At 39.1% G+C, this 14899-nt stretch overlaps 1 protein-coding gene and 1 pseudogene across 7 annotated transcripts in view; both read right to left on the bottom strand.

The window, feature by feature from the left end:
• KLHL7 (kelch like family member 7) overlaps positions 1–14899 on the bottom strand; it is a 71258-nt gene that overhangs the window by 44453 nt on the left and 11906 nt on the right. For 4 of the 7 annotated variants that reach the window (XM_017877494.1, XM_017877495.1, XM_017877497.1 and 1 more), the window contains exons 2-4: positions 8696–8798; positions 7814–7907; positions 7420–7544 (exon numbers count right to left, since the gene is read on the bottom strand). In XM_017877494.1, the coding sequence (XP_017732983.1) occupies positions 7420–7544; positions 7814–7907; positions 8696–8798 (322 nt within the window). Of the gene's footprint in view, positions 1–6545; positions 6826–7419; positions 7545–7813; positions 7908–8695; positions 8799–14466; positions 14597–14899 lie in introns of those variants that run through there. The other 3 variants (XM_017877496.1, XM_017877498.1, XM_017877500.1) reach the window with 2 other exon arrangements.
• Positions 2684–3673, bottom strand: LOC108533106 (GTP:AMP phosphotransferase AK3, mitochondrial pseudogene; annotated as a pseudogene).

Raw genomic sequence — 14899 nt, 5'->3', positions numbered from 1 at the left:
TATATTTGTTTGAGTTCTTTGTAGATTCTGGATATTAGCCCTTTGTCAGATGAGTAGGTTGCAAAAATTTTCTCCCATTCTGTAGGTTGCCTGTTCACTCTGATGGTAGTTTCTTTTGCTGTGCAAAAGCTCTTTAGTTTAATTAGATCCCATTTGTCAATTTTTGCTTTTGCTGCCGTTGCTTTTGGTGTTTTAGACATGAAGTCCTTGCCCATGCCTATGTCCTGAATGGTACTACCTAGATTTTCTTCTAGGGTTTTTATGGTATTAGGTCTAACATTTAAGTCTCTAATCCATCTTGAATTAATCTTCGTATAAGGGGTAAGGAATATCTGCATTCTAATGTTTGCTGCAGTGTTGTCTATAATAGCTAAGATTTGGAAGCAACGTAAGTGTCCATCAACAGATAAATGGATAAAGAAACTATGGTATATATACACAATGGAGTACTACTCAGCCATAAAAAAGAATGAGATCTAGTCATTTGCAACAGCATGGATGGAACCAGAGATAATTATGTTAAGTGAAATAAGCCAGGCACAGAAAGACAAACATCACATATTCTCATTTATTTGTGAGATCTAAGAATCAAAACAGTTGAACGCATGGACATAGAGAGTAGCGAGATGGTTACCAGAGGCCTGGAATGGTAGTTGGGAGAATGAGGGGAGGATTAATGGGTACCACAAAAAAATAAAAAAATAAATAAATAAAACCTATTATTTGATAGCACAACAGGGTGACTATAGTTAATACTTAATTGTACACTTTAAAATAACTTAGAATGTAATTGGATTGTTTGTTACTCAAAGGATAAATCCTTGAGGGGATGGATACCCCATTCTCCATGATGTGCTTATCTCACATTGCATGCCTGTATCAAAACATTTTATATACTCCAGAAATATACCAACTATGTACCCACAAAAATAAAAATACAAACACACAAAAAAAGGCATTAAAGAAAGTTTTATAAAGAACGAAATGTCTACTATAATCCTCTTTAAAAGCCTTGATTCATTTTCAAAGATCAGGCAGTTAATAACAGCTGTACAAGGGCTTGTTTCATTTGATTTAGCATCAAGTAAAAGTAAATATGCCATGGAAGACAGTTGAGTTTTATCTCCACCTCTCATATTGGCCCGCTTCTCCTACCAAGTCACAGTACATAAGCATGCATCCTTGTTGCCCCACTAAGGAATCTAAAATGATTCAAATTTTTAAATGGTTGCTCAGATGACACTCACCAGCAGAATTCTTTCCCCTTAAGATAGGGTGGCAGTGAACACTACCAGGTATCAATGTCATCAGAAATAAATAACTCTTTCAGGAAAGTCACGTTCCTGATCCCTGTTAACCATTATGTAAATTCTTTTTGTTGCTATACCTTTACTAATTATGTTTGTTACTTATGCAAAGGGAATACTCCCCAGACTTGCCTGATCTATTATTTCTATTTCCTAACAACAAAGTATGTTCACTTTACATAGTGCCATAGGTTTACTCTTTTTTTTTTTTTTGAGACGGAGTCTCGCTCTGTTGCCCAGGCTGGAGTGCAGTGGCCGGATCTCAGCTCACTGCAAGCTCCGCCTCCCGGGTTTATGCCATTCTCCTGCCTCAGCCTCCCAAGTAGCTGGGACTACAGGCACCCGCCACCTCACCCGGCTGGTTTTTTTTTGTATTTTTTAGTAGAGATGGGGTTTCACCGTGTTAGCCAGGATGGTCTCGAGCTCCTGACCTTGTGATCCGCCCCTCTCGGCCTCCCAAAGTGCTGGGATTACAGGCTTGAGCCACCACGCCCGGCCAGGTTTACCCTTAATCTTTTTTCTTACTTTTTCTTGGTACCAGATGTTGTTATTTATCAAGGCAGATCATGTTTGATCGAAAAGAAACTGGCAAGTAGATCTTAAAACATACATTACTAAACATGAGTAACAGATGAAAAAATAAGTCTTTAAATTACATTTTCCATTGAAAATTCATTCCACTGTGGTGCAAGAACTTATCCAGGAACTTACAATGTCAATTTCTGACATAAATCATATCCCTCAGCACATATGTATTTTCAAAAGAAAACAAGTCATCTTAAAGTAATATATTCCCATATGCTAATTGATAATTGTATAGCAAATTGAAAATTCTGAGTAAACTGAAGATATGTTTAACAACAAAATAAATATAGCAATATGGTTAGCTTATAAATGTCTTGGTGTAAAGGCAGCAGTGAATTTGCATCTTGCAACAGATCTCTAAATCCAGTTGCTGGTTTTCTGGAATTTTATAGACATGATGTCTCACAAATCCATGTTCCACAGGGCTAGAAATATCTCTATGCAAAAACTTTTGAGGTATTTTCCCCAAATGACATGTAACTTTTAAAACTTTTCCAGAAAATATGAAAATTTTATCAACCACTTACTCTTACTGAAGAAAAAAGACTACTAATTGCTCTTTTAATTTTGCTCTAACAGATGTTTTAAAAGTTTAGACACCGCTGATGTTTTTGAATTGCACACTGCTAGAAGATAACTGGATAAAACACATTAGATGATTTCAAAAGATGAATCAGTACCTGATTCATTTGGCACATCATTAGTATCCAGAATAAAATCTGTAGAAATAATATAATTTTCAAAGAATATATACATGCATACATTCTTATACATGCATACATTCTTATTTATACATCCTCCATTCTTAGGAAAACGAGCTTCTAAATCCAAGGATAAGGAGGTTCTGCTCATCTTACTAGTTATAATCATTTCTCCTCATGGAGTAACTGGGGCTTTCTGATTTATTTTGTGGAACTTTAGTTTGTAGGAAAGCATAAACATAGTGTTAAATCTTGTTGGTTTCTGCTCTGGAGAGTGTTTCCAACATCCTTTTTTTCTGGTAGATTCTGGGACTGGCTCCATAAGTCTTCAGTCTCTTGATAACTGTGTCTCTGGTCTATCATCCTCAGGCTGAATGAGAGGCTTCCCAGTCAGATCAGCACTGCCCACAGTTTGGGGAGGGTTGAATTCAATGTAGTAGACTCCGCCACTGCCTAGATGAACAGCAGGCAGTGAAGTGTTGTTTAAATGCCCTCAAAGGGCACATATGAGTTAATCATTGTGTCTATCTGATAAGCTCATCTAGGGCTTCTGCCTGTGGCAGTGTCCTTGGACAACCAGCTATATTAGGTGAGATTTTTCAGTTCGTGAAGCGCCTCAGCCGAGTCGTAACATCATTTGGAATGAGTTTCCCTTGGTCAAGAAAAGCCTTGGCTAACATACCAATTTCTGTGCCCTGTAGCATGTTGTCCTGGAGCAGTCCCTGCTGGAGAGGTGCCTCAGCTTGAAGTGTTTGGTGATGTATAACAACACGGCGCCCTTGCCTAAGCCCAGGGCTGGGACCCCCATGATCACTGCATGCAGTAGCTGCGGAGATGCCCCTGCAACCATGGACAGAGGCCCAAGCCGTGCCAACTGTAGGGTTTTGGTCTGACCTGTGCACTCACCTGATCCACAGCCAAGGTCCCAGATGGCAGAAAGCACTTTTTTTTTTTTTTTTTGGTTCAAGTTAACCAGTGCTTTCCTTTTCCTCTATAAAATGTGCTGGCTTAGAAACAATTCAAACATTCACCAATCAGTAAATGGATAAACACATTTTGGTATATCCATGCAATGGAATATTATTCAGCCATAAAAAGAAAAGAAGTACTGATAAATGCTACAATATGGATGAACCCTAAAAACACTGTGCTCAGAGAGGCCAGACACAAAGGGCCACCTTTGGTATGATTCAGTTTATATGAAACACTCAGAATAGGCAAATTTATAGGGGCAGAAAGCAGATTCATGGTTGCCAGAGCTGCCAGAGGAAGAATGGGGAGTGACTGCTAACGGGTGTGGGAGTTTCTTTTGGGACCTGCTAGCCGTTGGGTCACTTTTTTTTTATTGTAGTAAAATACACATAAAACTTACTGTGATATTTACTACATTCACAATGTTGTACCACAGTCACCACTATCTAGTTCCAGAATACTTTTATCACCCCAAATGTAAGCTCTTTTTTGATCTTTGAAGGTGAAAAATATCACTAGAATATACCCGAGGGAGGAATATCTTAGTTCATTGATCAGGTTTAGCACTCAGTATAACTTAGAGAATTTTTTTTTTTTTTTAAACCCAAAGAAGTCGTCATCAAATGATTATTGCTTTCTCCATCTGTTCCTTCTGGAAATCCTACCTCACACTGCAGTTCCTGTATTTTCCTTCCCTTTCTTTTATCTTCTCACTAGTGGCTTCCTTTGCATTTTTGTTTCGCATCATGAGGCAACTTCCTGTTTGATCTTCTTTGGGTTGATTTTTAAGAGTATCCATTCCATTTTCAATACAATTGAATGCCAAAAAACTGTAAAACCGTATTTTACATATCGTGTTTTTAAGTTCGCTTCTTTTTCTTTTTTTTTCCCTTGAGACAGAGTCTCACTCTGTAGTCCAGGCTAGAGTGCAGTGGTGCAATCTCGGCTCACTCACTGCAACCTCCGCCTCGTGGTTCAAGTGGTTTTTCCCGCCTCAGCCTCCGGAGTAGCTTGGACTACAGGCGCGCCATCACCACTATTTCTTACATTAAATTTGCCTTACAGGAGCCATTCATTTTGGCTGTTTGGCTTGGTTTTCTGTTCCTCAAACTACTGGGTTTCTCTCTCTCTTTTTTTTTTTTTTTTTTTGAGATAGGGTCTCATTCTGTCATGCAGCTGGAGTGCAGTGGCATGATTTCGGCTCACTGCAACCTCCGTCTCTTGGTTCAAACGATTTTCCCGCCTCAGCCTCCGGAGCAGCTGGGACTACAGGTGTGTGCCACCACGCCTGCGATCGGCTAATTTTTGTATTTCTTTGGTAGAGATGGGATTTCACCGTGTTGGCCAGGCTGGTACTGGGTTTAATTTTTTATATGATCTTTGCCCGATTCCATCAGCTGCCACCGGTTCCTTTAGCATTTGTGGAAGCCCGATTGTTGGACACTTTCTGGGCAGCAGAGAATTGACAGTTGGTGAAAACTATGATAGGAATTCTCCAATCAGCTGACATTGAGAGCCATGCTCAGGGCTAAACAGAAAGCAAGCAGAAGCAGTTTCACCAGTTACTGGGCTATAGCACTTGGCTCACCTGGCTGGGCCACTGTCTTTGCCACAAGCTTAGCCAGGAATCGGGCTACTTTCTAGGTTGCTGGGCTGTCCTTCCTCCCAGCTTTGTGAACAATGAGGATAGAAGGTATCCAGAGGCAAAACTGCTAAATGGTCTCCTCAGAAGCCCAAAGCCTAAGATGTGCTTAGCACAGACTAACTCCAGGTTTCACACTATGCTTTGCACCACCACATCTACTACCTACCTATATTTCAGCCATTCTTCTTTATAGTTGAATCACCCCAGGAGGAAATTTAGAGTGCTAGAGAGTTATAGAAACATACACAAGCCATCATCTTCCAAAAACTTAATTAAGGTAATTCTCTTTTTATAGTACATTGTCTGAAGATAATTATTTATATAATGGAAGTAAGCTGAAATCTTAGGAATATAAATCTTATTGATGAGTGAAGCCCCAACTATGGCCCAAAGAGATGGAAGAACTCATGCCAGAGTGCCTCTGCTGTATACATAGGATTAGAGATTGGCCTTTTATTTCCTAACATATGGATCTTTTCAATACATAGACCCATGCCTACCTTTTAAAAATTCCATCAATATATTCACCTGCATAGCTGTTTCTCTTCCTGCTCCATCTAGTCCAATTCCTTTTCTGGATATTAGGCTAAGTCTCACTTTTATTCCCTTCACCTGGCTTTTACTCCCTCCTGAAATTTATTCTGCTTCTTTCCTACCTGCCTTCCAAGATCTCTCTCTCTGTGCTCACAGTGAGGGGGTATGCAGGAAGGAGTACTAAAGTGTCCAGAAGGAGGAAAGCCTAGAAAAAGTAGAGACAGAGGAGGCTTGCCAAAATTCTGAAGCATCTCCAGGAGCCCTTTGCCTCAGTCTTTGAGTTCTTGTCATTAGCACCCCTCTTCTTTTCCCCTGGGTCAAATATCTTAGCATTGACTTGATTCTCTGACCCCTCTTTATACTTTCCTTAATTCTACTTTTCTTTCCTCCCTGCTTTCCTAGCACTCCTATCCCAGCACTCTTCCCTTTCTTTGAAGCCTCTGAATCACAGCAAGGGAAGGAAAATGGAATTAGAGTAGTCCCTCTTATCCATGGTTTTGCTTTCTGTCATTCAAAAACATTAAATGGAAAATTCCAGAAATAAACAATTCATACGTTTGAAATTGTATGCTGTTCTGAGTTGTGTGATGAAATCTCACATCATCTTGCTCCATCCTGCCTGGGACAGAAATCATCCCTTTGACCAGCATATCCATGATGTATAACCTACCTGCATGTCTGTCACTTAAGTAAACGTCCTGGTTATGAAGTGGACTACCCTAGTATTGCAGTGCTCTGTTCAAGTGACCCTTATTTTACTTAATAATGGCCCCAAAATATAAGAGTAGTGATGCTGGCATATTGTTAAAGTTGTTCTATTTTATTATTGTTGTTAATTTTTTACTAATTTAGAAATTAAACATCATAGGCATGTATGTATCATAGAAAAAAACACAGTATATATAGGATTTAGTACTATCTGCAGTTTCAGGCATTCACTGGGGTCTTGGAACGTATCCTGCAGATAAGGGTGGGCTACTGCACAAACATCTGGACGTTCATTCATGTGCCACTAAGGATCATCACACAGTCAAAAGCATACCACACTCTGGAAGGCTCTGATCAACTTTTTCTGCTTCTCCTATCACAAAATAGAAAATACTTTATTAATAGCTTCAAAATGAATGGCTATAGCAGTCCCTCAGTTAGCATCTTAATTTATAGACTAAGGTTATGTTTTCTAGTATAAAACACCATTTTGACAACGTGGGGAGGCAGCAAGGTATAGTAGCTAAGAATTAGATTACTTGAGTTCCAATGCCAGCTCCTTCGTATACTAGCTATGTGACCTCAGGCAAGTTACCTAACTATAAGTTGCCTTATCTGTGACAGACTTTAGCATATCATAAGTGCTTAAATAAAAGGAAACATTCATAATCATGTTACTATCACCACATGCAATCCTTATTCCTTGTCCTAGATCCATGAAAAACCATTATAAATGCCATTTTGTTTTAGAAAATGTTGATATAATATTTAATAAGCTTGCTGCTGCCCAGGCTAATATGCATCTCTCTAAGCCCTTCTTAAATTTTATTACTAGAAAATGTTCTAGTGGACAATGTCTTTAAGGTTAAATGAGGATACTTATAATCAGCCTTTAAAAAAAATTAAATTACAAATTGAGGATAAAACAAACAAAAAAAACACACAACAGGAATCTGATATTTCTTACCAAGGCAATTTGAAGCATCAACTTGTTCTTTCAAAAAATCAACACACATTTTCTTCACAGGTTCAATCTGATATTGGTTTGCTGCATCCAACAAAGACTGAACATTGTTGCTATTCACGGAAATTCTGCAAATAAGTTAGAAGGAATATTAGTTACCCATGATTTTTTATTATTTAAATGTTACTGTAGAATGTATCCTAATAGCCCCTGAAATTAAACACAAAATTAAACTTTCAGTCTTTGAATCAGTATGGCATAGGATACTCAAATTCTTCCATCCTTGCGGTTTTTCATTTTGAAGAATTTGTAGTGCAACCATTTGTTACAACAATGCTTTGCCATGGCAGATACCAACATTACTTCTCTAAAATAAAAATAATCCTTCTTAACTCACCTAGCAGTATAAGCAAATTCCACAAGTTGTTCAATAATATCAGGTTCAGCATCTTTGAGTTCTACTTCAAAGGACTTTGATTCAAGCATGTTAGCTACAATGAAGAGAAGAAACATAAATGGCATCTGTAATACCACAAGTTTGACTGAGGAACCATGGCATTCCAGGCCATGTTAAATATGGAGAAAAATAACAGGACAGTTCTCTCTGGAAGAAAATACCCCAGCAAGCCCAACATTCCTATAGTAAATGCAAATTAATTCTCCACACAAGATGGGCCTTAAATTAAGCTAAGAAAACAGTGAATTAGTGTACTTCTTTTTTAATTTAAAGACCATATTAACAGAAACATAAAACTAGATTTTGTTTTCTTCCCAAGCTCATAAAATAGTACTAAGCAGAGGAAGTAGGACTTGGACCCAGTTCTGAACACCAAATCCAGGGTTCTTTCTAGCACAATATGCTATATCTATTTTTTTTTAAGTTTAACTTGCCAGCTAAAGTATTATGAAATTTATCTACTTCTTTGTCTTTCCATCTGAGGTTAAAAAGAAAGCACTGGGGTTTTTTTTGAGACAGAGTCTCGCTCTGACGCCCAGGTTGGAGCGCAGTGGTGCGATCTCGGCTCACTGCAACCTCCACCTCAACCCTGGGCTTTTAAGTTGACGCTATACCTCCATCTATAAAGCCATTAGGCTTTATGTCTAATGAAAGGACATTTTTTCCTTTGGTTATCAGCTGACTACTTTTTCGGTCTCTTCACTGTTCTGTGGCCTTAAGTTCTTAACTGCTTTAAAAATTAGAAAAATGACATATTCTCTTTTAGATTTTACTTCATTCTCATAGAAGAAATAATGGCATGTTTTACCTTAAGATACTTACTTGTGAACATTAAGTTAAAAAAATGACTGGCTGCAGCAAGAACAACACGATGAGCAGGTATCTTTCTTTCCTGGACCATGAGGATCACGTCACACAACGTTTTCTAATCAAAGAAAAAATACATAAAATAAAAAGAGGCTCACTAGCCTAGCTTGGCAATACATATTAAAAAGGTGCTTGCCAAATGCTTTATCTCTGTTTTCTATTTAAAGCCAATCTTTTTTCAGCACAGAATTTCTTTTGAAGACATGTTTAGGAAGGACTTACAGAGTTGCTGCCATATAGTATGAAAATTTTGCACTGAGTTGTCCAACAGTCAAGAGGAAAGAAAACGTTCCTCATAATCAGAAACAAGTCTACTAACCCTTCTGAGAAGTCTTTTTTTTTGTTTTTGTTTTTTTGTTTGTTTTGTTTTTTTCTGACACAGATTCTAAGACATTTCTCATGGTAAGCTTTTCTGGTGGAAATCAAATGACATCATGGCAGTGCTCCTGATAGTTTTTCAAACACAGCAATTAGTTTTTATATGATTTGTTTTCCATTGTTTATCCTTGATGAAATCGAAAACACACACTGCATTTCCTAAGAAAGTAGTATTCACAGATCTAACTTGAAACAGAAACAGCTCAGAATACAGAGAGGAGATGAACTAAATGTCCTTTCAGCAATCTTTTCTTAAATAACACTTCTCTCAAATGTACTTCTGATAGAAGCTGGATAGCAGCCAGTTTTAAATTGTGATTTCTGACCAAGGTCAAAATAGTATCACTATAAGCTGCTTAAAGAAGGCAGCTCTGAGTAAGTACTTAATTAAAATGTGGGGAAAATGGAATAATAAAGAAAAAAATTTAAGGCTTACTCAAACACTGATAAATGAATATCAAGAAAAATAAATGTCCTTTTTGCCAATCCAAATTTCTTAACGAAGTTAAAGATAAAATATAGAGGTTAGGCTTACAGAAAACTTGGTGCATACAATGTGTTAAACACTGGGCACTGGGAATATGCGGCAAATAACATATTCAGAGTAAAAAAAATATTGCTTACAAATCTAAGATTGGCTTCATGGCTCAGGGGATTTGCATTTTGCAAATTTTAAGTATTTTACTAAAACTGTTAATACAGTTTCTGATAGATAAATCCTTGTTATTTCTTACTGTATTTTGTGAAGATAAATCAAAATAAATAATAATGATGTTTATAATGAGAGAGAAAATAAGCCTCAAATAGTAGGCTAGGCAATGGACAAAATTTCACTTTTACCGCTTATTTGAAGATTTTCAAATAAGGCCTACTACTGACTATTGCTAAAAACTTATATACAGGTTAATAGCTAAAGCTATTTTTATTCTCATAGTGTCTTGAAGTTTTAAATTTTATTTCTTTTCATTTGGGGAGGGGATACAGAGGCAAATCTCTTAGGTGATTTTGCTACATACTACACCAAAAAATACCAAGTAGCAGAACCAAGTTAACTATTTGGTTACCACCAAAAAACACGTGATCAATTTGCCTTGGAGGTTGAGGGAGGGAGAGAATGAGAGGGAGAAAGGAGTGGGGAGTGAAGAATAAAGATGATAAAGCATCAAGCAAATCAGATTACATCAGATCATCGGGGAGAAATCTATGGCTAGTGATGGAACTTCTGTGAAACATAGGGTTAAACCAAAATACAGCAATAACATCTCCAAGGCATACTCATCAACAGAGTTTAAAAGTAGAATGACTTTCTAGGCACTGAAAGAGGTTGAAGAAATGTAGATCTTTGTATAGCAACTGAGTTTTAGTCTAAGATTAATGGCCAGCTGGATATTAATGGTTTGAGGGGTAGGGAGAATAAGTCAGAAGAGTCTTTTGTATCCAAATGGCACATTTATTTGCCTGTACTATAATAGACTGATAATTTCCAATAAGAGATGGGACTGCTGGGCGCGGTGGCTCATGCCTGTAATCCCAGCACCTTGGGAGGCTGAGGCGGGTGGATCACAAGGTCAGGAGATCGAGACCATCCTGGCTAACACAGTGAAATCCCGCCTCTACTAAAAATACAAAAAATTAGCTGGACATGGTGGTGGGCGCCTGTAGTCGCAGCTACTCAGGAGACTGAGGTAGGAGAATGGTGTGAACCCAGGAGGTGGAGCTTGCAGTGAGCAGAGATCGAGCCACTGTACTCCAGCCTGGGCGACAGAGTGAGACTCTGTCTCAAAAAAAAAAAAAAAAAAAAAAAGAGATGGGACTGACCTATAGTGAAAGGCCCCTCCTGTTATCAATAAGCGAAAGAAAGGTATATTCACAGACAAGAAATGGGAGCTGGGTGTGGTTGCTCACACCTGCAATCCTAGCATTTTGGGAGGCCAAGGCAGGTGGATTGCTTGAGCCTAGGAATTTGAGACCAGCCTGGGCAACATGATGAAACTCTATCTCTATAAAAAAAAAAATACAAAAATTAGCCAGGCATGGCGGTGTGTGCCTATAGTCCCAGTGACTGGGGGTGGGGGTGGTGCTGAGGTAAGAGGATCACTTGAGCCCCGGAGGTGGAGGTTGCAGTGAGTTGTGATTGCATCACTGTACTCCAGTGATATTATAACAGAGACATCTGCACCCCCATGTTTCCTGCAGCACTATGCACAACAGCCAAGATATAGACTCAACCTAGGTGTCCAATGATAGATGAATTGATAAAGAAAATGTGGTAAATATACACCATGGAATACTATTCAGCCATAGCAAAGAATGAAATCCTGTCTTTCATGGCAATGTGGATGGAAATGGAAGACATTATGTTAGTTGAAATAAACTAGGAACAGAAAGTTAAATGCTACATGTTCTCACTCATATGTGTAAGCTAAAAAGGTTGATCTTATCCAAGTAAAAAGCAGAAAAGAAGATACTAGAGGCTGGAAAGGGTAGAAGGAAGGCGGTGGGGGAAAGGAGGGATAGAGAGAGGTTTGTTAAAGGACATAAAATTACAGTTAGATGGGAGGAAAAAGTTCTAGTATTCTATATCACTGTAGGATGACTATAGTTAACAGTAATAGATTCAGGCTGGGAGCAGTGGGTTACACCTGTAATCCCAGCACTTTGGTAGGCTAAGGCAGAATTGCTTGAAGCCAGGAGCTCAAGGCCAGCCTAGGCAACATAGTGAGACCCTGACTCTACTAAAAATAAAAAATTAGCCAGGTGTGGTGGCACATGCCTGTAGTCCCAGCTACTTGGGAGGTTGAAATGGGAGGATCACTTGAGCCCAGTAGTTTGAGGTTGCACTGAGCATGATCATGCCACTGCACTCCAGCCTGGGTGACAGAGCAAGACCCTGTCTCTAAAAAAAAATAATAAATCAACAGCAGACATCACATGTAATGGTGAAACATCAGACATGTTCTCATTTCAATCTTGAAACAAGGTATACGGGGCTGGGTGTGGTGACTCATGCCTGTAATCCCAAGCACTTTGGGAGGCTGAGGTGGGCAGATGGCTTGACCTCGGGAGTTCAAGGTCAGCCTGGGCAACATGGTAAAACCCATCTCTACCAAAAATACAAAAATGTAGCCAGGTGTGGTGGCACGCATTTGTGGTCCCAGCTACTTGGGAGGCGGAGGTGGGAGGATCGCTTGAGCCCAGGGGCGAAAGGCTTCCATGAGCTGAGATTGTGCCATGGCACTCCAGCCTGGGTGACAGAGTGAGACTCAGTCAAAAATAAAATAAAATAAATAAAATAATAATAAAATAAAACAAACTAGGTATACAAATCCTTGTCATTACTATTATTCAACCTTGCTCTGGAAATCTTAGCCAAATTAGTAAGAAGATAAAGATAAATCAACTTACACTTATAGAAATAACAAGAAAAGTCAGTATAATGGCCAGACACAAATAAGATAAATATGGAAATGCAATTAACTATCTTGTATGAGAAATAAGCTGTAAAGAAACACAAATGAGAAAAAAATCCCAAGGCATAGAAGCAACAAAATAATTAAATATTGAGAAACAAAAAAAAAATGTGAGGGATCTTCATTAAGTGGCAATTTGATATATCATAAACATACCATTTCAAAAATGTAGTGGGAAGGTGGAGAACAGGACATGTTTAGGGTAGTGAAACTATTCTGTAGGATCTTATAATGGTGGATACGTGTCATTATACATTTGTCAAAACCTGTAACATGTACAACACAGAGTGAACCCTAATGTAAACTATGAATGTTAATAATATGTAACAATATTGGGGGTTGGGCACAGTGGCTCACCCCTGTAATCCCAGCACTTTGGGAGGCCGAGACGGATGTATCAGTTGAGGCCAGGAGTTCGAGACCAGCCTGGCCAACATGGCGAAACCCTGTCTCTACTAAAAATACAAAAACTAGCTGGACATGGTGGTGCCCGCCTGCAATCCCAGCTACTCAGGAGGCTGAGGCATGAGAATCGCTTGAACCCAGGAGGCAGAGGTTGCAGTGAGCAGAGATCTTGCCACTACATTCCAGCCTAGACAACAGAGCGAGATTCTGTCTCAAAAAAAAAAGTAACAATATTGACTCATCAATTGTAACAAACATACCACATGAATGCAATATGCTAATGATAAGGGTAACTGTGTGTAGAGAAGGAGGTGAGGGAATAAATGTAAATACTGCACTTTCTGCTCAATTTTTCTTTTTCTTTTTTGTGACAGGGTCTTGCTCTATCATCCAAGCTGGAGTGCAGTGATGCAATCTTGGCTTACTGCAGCCTCGAACTCCTGGGCTCAAGTGATCCTCCCACCCCTCCTCCCAAGTAGCTGGGACCACAGGCATGTGCCACCATGCCCGGCTAATTTTTTATCTTTTGTAGAGATGAAGTCTCACTGTGTTGCCCAGGCTGGTTTCCAACTCCCGGATTAAAGCAATCTCACTACCTTGGCCTCTCAAAGTATAGGGATTACAGGCACGAGCTACCTCACCTGGCTCAAATTTTCTATGAAGTTAAAACTGCTCTTAAAAAAAAAAGTCTATTAAATAATGTGGTAAGAGATCAGATAATCAAAATTGATATTGAGATAACTTAATCATTTAGGGAACCATTAGATTCCTCACTCATAATGTACTCCCTCTTCCCCTGGGAAGGTAAGTACTGAGAAGGAAGTTTCAGTCCCCATCCATCACATGTGGAAGAGTGACTACAGGATGAACAAGAGTGTAGCAGAGGTCACTGACAACACAGAGCCAGGCATTGTGGCTCATTCTTCTTTCCTAGGTCTGCCTCAAAAGTGGGACATCGATCATTGGGGCAGGCTTGCTCCTCTGGCAAGAGAGGACTGTTCCTGCTCATCAGCTGCTCTGCCTCAGACTGGGTAGGTAAGTTTAGTTTAGGAAAGAAAGAACAGAAAGTCCAATTTAATGCTCAGGTCAATGTCCTATAGTTAGAACTAGTAGTGACGGGTCCTCAAATATGTATGCATAGATACTCAATGCATCATAGAGAAAGAAACTTTGGTGCTGCTTTAGTGCCTGCAGGATTTGGGGGCTTTTACAGGAAGAATCCTTCGGTTCTAGGAAAGGTTAACCTCAGAAGAGGCAGACATTTTAGGCATCTGTTGGTATCATGACCTTTTGCTCTCTATCAAGTTTACCAGACAGGATTACAAAAGGCAGCTGGGTCCATGTAAGCGCTAAAGCACTGTACGAAGATTAGCTTTTAATCACATGTGCTGTCATTAGTAAGAGGCATGCAGTCAACTGCCCCACCTTCTATTCTTTGTTATATCCCAAGGAGGAGACTGAGGAATGACTAACCTTTAGACTTATGTGGCTTGTCAAGAAGGTTCTGCAATAGTCCCTCCCAGCATGATATCAAATTGGCATTGGGTATAAACCCCTGAGCAGATTGTAGATTCAACTATAGCTGGGTGGTAGATTTAAGTCACTGAAAATATAAAGGGAAATGATGCCCTTATTAGATGGGGTAAATAATTTTCTTGGATTAGTTACTAGAAAAGCCTCAATAAAGCAATAGTAAATGCAAAGGCTAAGAAACATTAAAAAGACTTCTCTAGAAATCACATTTGTCAGAAAAGCAAAGAAAAACAGGACTGAACTTAAACACACACATTAGAATAAGGCAAGTGGGATAGTGAAGGAAAAACAAAGGAAGATACCCAGACTAAGCAGAAGGAAAAGAGGGACTGCCTTCCTTAAAGGAAACATATACCAGGTCAGGCCGAACAGC

Source organism: Rhinopithecus bieti, unplaced genomic scaffold, assembly GCF_001698545.2.
Source record: "Rhinopithecus bieti isolate Rb0 unplaced genomic scaffold, ASM169854v2 scaffold_11397, whole genome shotgun sequence".
Taxonomy (NCBI): Eukaryota; Metazoa; Chordata; class Mammalia; order Primates; family Cercopithecidae; genus Rhinopithecus; species Rhinopithecus bieti.
This window is presented reverse-complemented; position numbering and strand designations above follow the sequence as displayed.